At 46.8% G+C, this 10,193-nt stretch overlaps 1 protein-coding gene across 1 annotated transcript; it reads left to right on the plus strand.

The window, feature by feature from the left end:
- The first annotated feature begins 6,730 nt into the window (after positions 1–6,730).
- On the plus strand, positions 6,731–9,226 carry LOC114843602 (potassium voltage-gated channel subfamily S member 2-like). The gene is made up of 2 exons (XM_029130297.3): positions 6,731–7,154; positions 7,396–9,226. Exon 2 carries the CDS (start codon positions 7,398–7,400, stop codon positions 8,835–8,837), a length of 1,440 nt encoding a protein of 479 aa, XP_028986130.1. The 5' UTR covers positions 6,731–7,154; positions 7,396–7,397; the 3' UTR covers positions 8,838–9,226.
- The last annotated feature ends 967 nt before the right edge of the window (positions 9,227–10,193 follow it).

The following is a 10,193-nucleotide window of genomic DNA, read 5'->3' on the forward strand; positions in this document are numbered from 1 at the left end:
GGAGTTTGTGAGGATTTCAAGTGCATCCGGGAAAACTGGGAAAACGGAGTTTCCCGAATAAAGACATGGGGGCGTGAGGTTTGTGGGTTTATTTTAATGAATGGGTTACATTTAATTGTTTAAACTATCACTGGTGAGATTGCTAGAAATAAAATTTCTCTCCATCAGCTACTATGACACACGACATTACAAGATGCACTTCAAGACAGCACGTGGGGACAGGTAGCCACAGGTGTAGCTGTGCTCTTAGCAATGACTCAGAAAAAGTAATTGAACCAGTCATGAGTCCGCCCAGTAGCGGTGTGTGTCCAACAACTCCAATAACATTGACCCAACATTTGTAAGGGTTCTGGGTGATGTAGCCGCTCATATATTACTATGATGAGCAATGGGCAAAAATCTCCTGAAGAACCACATCCAACCCCCTTCCCACGTCACTATGAAGGCTCTTGGCCCTTTAGTTCACGTGCTACATGCTATAAGCTATGCTGTGAGACACCTTAATAACTAAACACAGAGGAGGTGTGTGTGCGTGCACTCGCAGTGAAGTTCAGGTGCCATTGCTGCAGATGTTGAACCAGATTCCACCTACTGGCTGGTAATGACACACATCTTGCTGACCGCTTATTAGGCTGCTTCCCACCAGGCAACAGGTGTTAAATGTGAATGAATGTGTAAATGTCTCTCACCCCCTCCAATGTTTTAGCCTCTGGAAACCTCATCACAGGAAAGATGGATCGTCATTAATAAGCAATGCCAAACTCAGATGACCACGAACAGAAGACGGCGTCTGATCTCCATTCAGGATGGGCTCAGCTGTTCCCTTATCAAAGACATGAAGTAAAATAGATGAGTGTGTTGTCTTTTATGGGATCTCCATGATCCAGCTTTTCTTTTGATGAATGCATGAATGCTTATTTGTTCTAGTGTTCTCGACATGAATTCAATTATCTTCTGCAGATGGGACCGCTGCTCTCATTCAAATATAAACAGCCCTTTTCACACACACACACACACACACACACACACACACACACACACACACACACACACACACACACACACACACACACACACACACACACACACACACACACACACACACACACACACACACTGGTATGACAGCAGAGCTATAGAACGGCTATGTCAGACTGACTGCATATATCTACTGATACGTCAATACTGATGGGAAATACATTTTTCAAATATAATTGATCAGCTGTTAGTGGCTGAAAGGACACGAGCACTGGCTTCCTGCCACAGGACAAAGACAAGCTTCTGGTAACTCTAACCTGTCCATGAGCTGGCACAAGCTCCAACATTGCTCCCCCTGACACAATCAGCCTTCAGGACGATGGACCATTAGCTATTATTGATCTAATGCTCCAGATAGCCCACAGGCATGGTGGTGACAATAAAGTGCAGCAGCTTTAAGTCCTGAAGTGAGAAAATTCATTACTTCTGGTTCACAAATCCTAAAGGCAGTCAGCTTCTACTCCCTAGCTCGTTTCCCATCCATCCATCCATCCATCCATCCATCCATCCATCCATCCATCCATCCATCCATCCATCCATCCATCCATCCATCCATCCATCCATCCATCCATTAACAGCATCCTCTGTCAGAATCAGTCAGACTAACTCACACTAACTAGTGAAGCTGAAGGAAACAGTGGTCCAGCTATCTACTGGCTGTCAAAGCTTTAAGACGAAACCCAGAAATAACCTGTAGCCTCGCAGATGCAGTGCCACAGTAGCTTCTTTGTGTGGGTAGACTCTACCTTTACTGAACGGGATTGTTCTAATTATTGTCACAGAGCCGTCTGTATTTAGGTCACCCTGTTGCTGCTGTTACACATCGCTGCCTGACATCAAAGCCAATTAGTGCTCATCACCACGAGCACGGATTCCAGTCACACGGACAGTGGAGGAAGGATGTGTTAATGTGCCGCATGCATTATTACTGCACCGCGGCCGGCTTTAGCCGTGACAGCTGGGATTCGGGGAGTCGGCGTCTCCGCTCTGCGCCCGCGTTCCTGCGGCTGCTGCCTCTTCCCTTATAATCAGAGCTCATTTGATGTGATTAAGGGGGAAAAGAAGATGAACGAAACGCCATTTCATTTCATATGTCAGAATATGGCGAACAAATATATTGGCTTTATTTCCTCTCTTCAAAGGCTGCTGGTTTATGCTACAGTGCTGGGAGCCATTTGAGGAGAGCGCTTTGAGTGACAGCTTTGCTCATGGACTCAGGGTTGTGGCATTTTCTCACCAGGGATGCTCCACGTGCCACACACGTGTTCCCAGTCAAGGAGAAAGACGTTGACCCCTCACCCCTAGGGGGGAGAGATCCTGGGCGATTGAAGATGACTGAGGCAGCATAAAAGAGGCAGCAGATGTGCAGAAGACAGTACAGCAGCGTATAAAATATTAAGAGACGCAGTAATAGAGCTTTGGATTTGAGGAATGCTCTTTTTCAACTAAGTGACAATTCTCCCACAGATTTGGCACAGAGCGGCGAACCGCTTACCAAGCCGCGCTCCTTTCATGGACGCTATGCACAGATGTCAGATTTCTCACTGGCCTATGTCCCCAACACGAAACAGCTGATCCGCTGAAATGAAGGACGGTCACTTATTGAGAAACAGCTTTAGGCAGACGTCAGGTTGCCTCTGTAACAACCAGAGTCTATGAGACGTCCCTCCCAGCTATTCTCAAACTAAACACAATGTGAATGTGTGCATTTTAACTAATGCTAATTATTCTTACACAGCAAATATAGTAAAGAAATACAAAAAAGTGGAACATACACAAAAAATATATGCAAATCCAGTCTATCCAGAGATGTGAGAAAGTGCGAAAGTAAGAAAAATGAGAAGACTAAGAGATAAACTGAGTCAGGAAGAGAATGAGGACCAACAGATTTAGTCGGCACAAAATGCTCCTACACACGCAACTCGAGCACCGCAGGGTTTGAAGGAGAGAGGAGAGATATTTGCATCCTCCGTTTACTCTCATCCAGTCTTTATCTACGCCTTCCCCTATCTCTCACCCACAGAAAGTCATCCGGACTCTTTAACAGAGATAAAGGAGTCAAGTGAATGTCTCTCCTCGTCTGTGTGGATATGATTATAGACGAGATATTTCAGACTGAAATGAAATATTTTTCAAAACTGATGGGTTTGTTTTTCTGGAAGCCATACAATACATTTCAGTACATTTTCGGCCCAACACACGAAAAAACTGTTCTCAAGTTCATTAAAAACCATTTCACTGGAATGTGCTGTACAGGTCATATGGATTTAGTTTCCAGCTGAGCTCTGAACTATGCAGTCAGTGTACGAGTCGCAGTATTTGATATGAAATGATTTATTATATTCCCTGGGCAAACACGATAGCTTGTTTCCTCTGAGGTCAGAGCTTAAAATTGATGCCACAGAACATTTCAGTGCTGATACCAGCATTTATTATCCACTCTTCAGCTGTCAGGGCTGAGACGCTATAAAAAAGTTGTCTGTTATTTTATGATTATGCTTATACTGCGGCAGGTTCTGTCAACATCTAAGGATACGAGACGTCAGGAACTACATAACAATGAAGTGTAGCCCAGCACAAGATGGTTTAAAAATGATTAGGACATTCTGAGATTTTACATTTAAATAAAATAAATATACAATTCTGTGGTTATAGACAAAGCGATCAGGAGCTGGACCTCCTACATGCTGTAGCTGAGAGGAGGATGCTGTTCCAACTCCTCTCTATCCTAGACACGTCCCACCCCCTACAGAGTGTGTGGCTGGACAGAGGAGCACCTTCAGCCATAGGTTGATCAGTATTAGGTGCTTCACAGAACGCCACCGGAGATCCTTCCTACTGGTGCCATCAGTCTGTACAACTCCTCCTCTGTCTGTAGGAGTCCACCTGTATCTGTGTAGTATAGTACATGTGTATATGTACATATGTACATAGAAAGTAATTTATGTGAGTAAGAATGTGTGTGTATGTGTCATATGCATTTATATGTGTATACATATGTATGTATATGGTATATGGTGCATAGATGCATATTACATGCCATACACATACTACAATGATACATACTCTTTTTGTTTTCCTCCTATCTGTGAAAACAATCAAGTGGGCAAAGCAATATCCCCTTAAGGATTAATAAGTGTTTTGCATCTTGAATCTTGCGTAATAGGGAATAAATACAGAATACTAATTCTGTAGTGTTTCTCATTGTTACTGTCTTAATAATCATTCCAATAACCATCAGATTTATTATTTATATAAATATATTTAAATGAGTCAAAACTGACGTTACCGTAATTAACTAATACATTAAAATGCTTCTCAGACAGGAACTATTTAATGACGTCACATATTCCTGCACTGTAACAAATTACAGCATCGGTAATAGATTTACGTAATAGCAAATGTAGGTATTTTGACCAAGCCATGAATTTAAATGCAGCAATTTCCTTGCTTTTTCAAAAACTTTTTGTTCAATAAAGTAATAAAGTACATGTATACACGTTTCCACCAAGGTGTATGTGACCTTTAAGCCTAATGCAGTTTCTTTGGCTATTCATTTACATAAATTAGATTTTTAAATTTGCGTCTTGGCCAGAGACTCTCTCTTTCTCCCACTGTGTGAGCTTTCAGTGCCAAACAGAAGAAACTTCTTAAAGAGTTTACAGACCATGTTATGTTAATATTGGTTTAACTCTCGGTTGCTTCTTTAATGCAGAGTTATACTGACCTACATTCTGAACACAAATTGTTCTTTTCAGTATACAAGCTGTGAGTAATAGCATTTTATGTCAATGAAAACCTTGTTAGAGGATTGTAACATAGAGTCAAACTAGTGCATATAGATTAAGCTAGTGGTGTAGAAAGAGTAGGGTGCTGTACAGCAGCTCCTAAAATAAGGGAGCATATATGAAGAGTAGTTCCTCCTCCACGTTAAACGCAACCATGTGGGAGACGAACAAATCAATAGCATCTCAACCAAGTTCGTCTTAAATCAGGGCAGTGAGTAATCTGCAGGTGACAGCCCAGTCGGCACAGACGATTTGAGAAGCGTCGCCTCAGTGATCCCCAACAGTGTCATGATGACACTGTCCATCATAAGCATCAAGCTCCTTCATCTACGCTAATGAGATCCTGTCTTAAGCCATTCAGGGCTGATGGAGCCTGCGCAGCCAGGAGACGCTCATTAAATTCACCTAAATCAGACAGGCTGTCTGGTAAATGAGCTGGAAATCAACATTGACCATAAGCCACAGATTCGGGAGGTGAACTGCAGTCCTGTCATGGTGGGACTACCTGAAGGCCACGAGTCTGAGCCCGGGAGGCTGGAAGGAGTCAGACGTTGCAGCTGCGCAGTGACCTTAAATGCTTGATTGGGAGAAAGGAACGTGATGAAATATTAATGTGAAGGAGTAAAGTATTGCAGAGAAAGCCTGCTTCCCAGCTCTTCATGTCCTATTTAGGAGTAAATGGTGAGTCAGTTTCCAAACAAATGGTATTGTACAGGCTAACTAGTGTCAAATTATTTGCTGCCAAACCAGTTGCATTGTTTGAAATGAAGCTTGGTGACAGTGGATGGTGCAGTAAACGCTGTCAGTGAGTCATCAGAGCAGCCCCTGGGAGCAATAGCTGCCATTAAAGCCTTGACTCTGGGTCATCGCATTCAACAGGTGGGAGCTGCTTAAAAGTGTTTAGTGCCACTGACTAATGCTCAGACAGCACAAACAAGAGTAGAGTGAACTGATCCAGGGTAGAATTAACAGTTCAGCATCTCGCCTTTAACAGACTCTCCGGGGTTTTACTGAAACAAAGCTTTCAGTGCTTAATCAATATGAGCGAGGCTGCATCTTTATGTGTGAGCCAGACATGGTGGATAATGGACTGATAAGAGAGGCTCAGGCGCTGGTTGTCTACGGTGAACGCTGGCTCACGCGCTCCATCCCACAGTCAGGTTTGGTGAATTTAACATTTGGACGGAGGAGACAGGGTGGGTTGAATGTCACGCTGATATTGATCCAGACTGTTTCACGGAGCATCTGCGTGATCAATAAACATGGGCCGAAAAATCAATGGTGACATTTACATGAAAGTGTGACTGAGCTTTACACACCTATGCATCCGCATGAAGACGTCTGCTACCAGAGGAGCCATGGTTTTTAAAATGCTGATATCAAAGGACACCTCAAGTTTAGTTCATTGTTCTGCTCCGGTGGCCATTTGGGACATTTCACAAAATCAACCCTGTTAATAGGTTTATTCAACCTGGGCTTCTGAAGTTCTGAAGTTCCATGGTATAATAGAGTCCGACTCATAGGGATTGAAAGCCTATAGGTGTTAAGTGTCTCTCCTTTAGTTCAATGGACACACAATAACTGACTTTACTGCTTTAATCCGTTATACAGTAGTGAGTCTGCCTTCCTAAATTGTGTTTTTATTTATGTTTGTGGGTATACTGGTGAGGTCGCTGGCTCCTATCACTTTTACCACTCACAATGGAAACATATCCCAGTTCGTCTCCCCTTGGCGAGGTCTCCGGTGTGTGTTGGCTGGTTGGTGACTCCCTCCTCGCCCCTCTGAGCACCGTGATGCTGAGATCACTTTGGGAGGGCGTTGCAGAGGATAAGCTACGTGTTGCTGCGCAGCAACAGATAGAGAGGAGAGAGAGGGAGAGAGAGAGAGAGAGAGAGAGAGAGAGAGAGAGAGAGAGAGAGAGAGAGAGACAGCGCACGCAGGAGGGACAGGAATTCCCTCGCACAAACAAAGCGGCAGCCAGGGCGTATACATGGCTTGGTTTTGTTACTGTAGCCGATACCTGTAGCTGAAGGAAGTGTCCAGCACGGTGGGCGCATCATGTGAGGACCGACACCGCCCGCCAGCCTCCGCCTGTATCTGAGGACGCTACGCCTGTTTCATTGTCTCCCACCGCCGCGGACGAGGCGCCGCTTCCCTTCGGCAGACGCGGCTTCTCTCCGCCGTGAGCCGCGAACGCCACCGCACGAAGACGCACCTCCGGACCCCGGGGTCGCTCCCGCGAGGCGGCGCCGCAACTTGCGCGTGAACGGCGGCATGTCATCCCCGCGTTCTTGCTGGAGGACTCGGTGAACCCGCAGCGCTTTGAAGTAAGTTCGTAGTTGCGTCTTTGTTTCAATGGAGGCGGAAACGCGCTGATTTTAACTGCTTGGGGTTTTATAGAAGGTTGACAGATGTTGTTTTTTAAACACATGAAAGGTTTCGTCTTTCACTTTTAAATTTCCACATAATACAAGTGTCGTGTCCCTTTCTGGCTCTCATCTCTCCCCCATGTGCGTCAGCGCGATCCGCTGTGTCACTCGTCTCCTGCGTCTGTGTCCCTCTCCGCAGACATGACGGGTCACGTCCTTCGGGAACCGGGCGGCGGGACGCGCGTGGACGATGCCGCCGCCATCCGCATCAACGTGGGTGGCTTCAAGAAGCGTCTCCAGTCCGACACATTGTCCCGGTTCCCCGAAACCAGGCTCGCGCGCCTGCTCCAGTGCCGGTCCAAAGAGTCCATCCTGGAGCTGTGCGACGACTACGACGACACGGAGAAAGAGTTTTACTTCGACAGGAACCCCACGCTCTTCCCGTACGTGCTGAATTTCTACAACACGGGGCGACTGCACGTCATGGCCGAACTGTGCATCTTCTCCTTCAGCCAGGAGATCGAGTACTGGGGCATCAACGAGTTCTTCATTGACTCCTGCTGCAGCAGCGCCTACCACTGTAGGAAAATGGACCAGGGGCGGGAGGACTGGGACGAGCGCAGCGACGAAGGGAGCACCACCTCCTCGTTCGACGAGCTGCTGGAGTTTTATAACGACGCCTCCAAGTTCGACAAGCAGCTGTTCGGCAGCACGCGGAGGCGCATTTGGCTGATGCTCGACAACCCCGGCTACTCCGTGGCCAGCCGCATCATCAGCATCCTGTCTATCCTGGTGGTGCTGGGCTCCATAGCGACTATGTGCATGAACAGCATGAGTGAGTTCAGCCTGACGGACAGCGAGGGCCGCCCCATGGAGGACCCCCGCTTTGAGACCGTGGAGCACTTTGGCATCGGTTGGTTCACTCTGGAGCTGGTTGCCAGGTTTGCAGTGGCGCCCGATCTCCTGCACTTCTTCGAGCACCCGTTGAACGTCATAGACCTGGTGTCCATACTTCCGTTTTACCTGACTCTCCTCATAAACCTGGTGGTGGAGAGCAGCCCGGCGCTGGCCAACCTGGGACGCGTTGCGCAAGTGCTGCGGCTGATGAGGATTTTCCGCATCCTGAAGCTGGCGCGTCACTCCACCGGGCTGCGCTCGCTGGGGGCCACGCTCAGAAACAGCTACAAAGAGGTGGGGCTCCTTCTTCTCTACCTGGCCGTGGGCGTGTCCTTTTTCTCCGTCATGGCCTATACGGTGGAGAAGGAAGACAGCGAGGACCTCTCCACCATCCCGGCGTGCTGGTGGTGGGCCACCGTCAGCATGACCACGGTCGGGTACGGAGACGTGGTGCCGGGGTCCATAGCGGGCAAGCTGACGGCGTCCGCGTGCATCCTGGCCGGGATCCTCGTGGTGGTGCTTCCGATCACGCTCATTTTTAATAAGTTTTCCCTGTTCTACAAGAGACAAAAGCAGCTGGAGATCGCGATGCGAAGCTGTGACTTCGACGAGGGAATCAAAGAGGTGCCCTCGGTGAACCTTAGGAACTATTACGCGCACAAAGTCAAATCCCTCATGGCGAGCTTGTCCAACATGAGCCGCAGTTCGCCCAGTGAGCACAGTCTGAACGAGTCCATACACTGAAGCGGCTTCAAGGAGCTGTCCAGCGTGCTGAAGCCTCTGACGTCCCACTGCCTCTCCGTAGCTCAGTGCAATAACGTGTTAATATGTGTGTCAGTCACAGTGAGAACGTAAGCAAATGTACAGGGCAGCCTGAATATAATATCTCTATGCGTTCATATTGGTTTTTGTCGCCAAACACGCCCAAACTAAATTTGACCTCGTCACGTGAAAAAAGACAGAATACGCTCTTGCTGTTTCCAGTCGGTGTCACAGTGTCGTCTACCTCCCCAGCTCCGTGTTGTGACCAAACATATCTGAAAGTAGCTCTGTTTGAAAGACTCTTGATGTATAAGTTGTGGTGTTGCAGCAATGTGGTTAAAGCAAACTGCATTAAAGGACAAAATGCATAACACAGGGCCTCGTTTTTAATGCACAGATGTTCGGCCGACGTCCACGCCCGCGGGGGGAGAGAGGAGGTTTCATCTGTGACAGACACAATATCTAAAACACTCTGACAGACTTAGCAACGACTGTTCACAGCTGACATGTTGAATGTATTAACGCTCAGAGGATGCAGTTGTTCTGTTTTTGACAAAAACAGTTGCGTGTTATTCCTAAATACACTCGTCTAATAAACAGAGGCGTTTCAAATTTAATTGACAGGCTCAGACGTGGCTGTAGCTTAAAGAGATGCAGAGCTATTCAATCCACAGAACTCATAGCTATACTTACACTTAGTTTCTCAACTATTGCTGTCTAAACAGATATACTCTATGTGTGATGTATTCATTTAGTTTTTTAACTGAGGTCTGTCTGTGGCAGGAGGAACGTCAGGTCCCTTGTTTTCCCCATCGTCTCCCTACTTTCGGCCGGCGTGGCAATAAACAGCTCTCTCTGAGTGAAGGCAAGAACTCAACGGAGAGCGTTCACTTAGTGGCATCGATTTCAGTTTAAAGGACCAAGAGCTGTCGAAACAGGCCCCACCTCGAAAAAAGGCAATTATTTTGCCATCTCACCTTTCACTGGAATGTGCACATTTAAATGACATCAGCGATCAATCTGCTTCAGTAGTCAGGGGATAATTTGGAATTGATTGTCTGCAAATTAATAGTCAAGGACAAGCAGAAGCCTTCTACTCGTTTACTCATACAGTAACTAATTAGTCTGCACGCAGTGAACCCACGTGTGGCTGCGACCTGCGGCACAGCATCTCTGAAGACTCTCACCCCAAAACTAAAGCTGTTATGCACATACCTGAATGCCTCTGTGAATACCAAATCGACGCGCTAGAATACTGAGTTTTGATTCAGTTCAGAGATGGAAGGAGAAAACCTGAGTCATTTCAGCAACAAGATCAGGATCACGCTGCTGAAAAAT

Source organism: Betta splendens, chromosome 16 (assembly GCF_900634795.4).
Source record: "Betta splendens chromosome 16, fBetSpl5.4, whole genome shotgun sequence".
Lineage (NCBI taxonomy): Eukaryota > Metazoa > Chordata > Actinopteri > Anabantiformes > Osphronemidae > Betta > Betta splendens.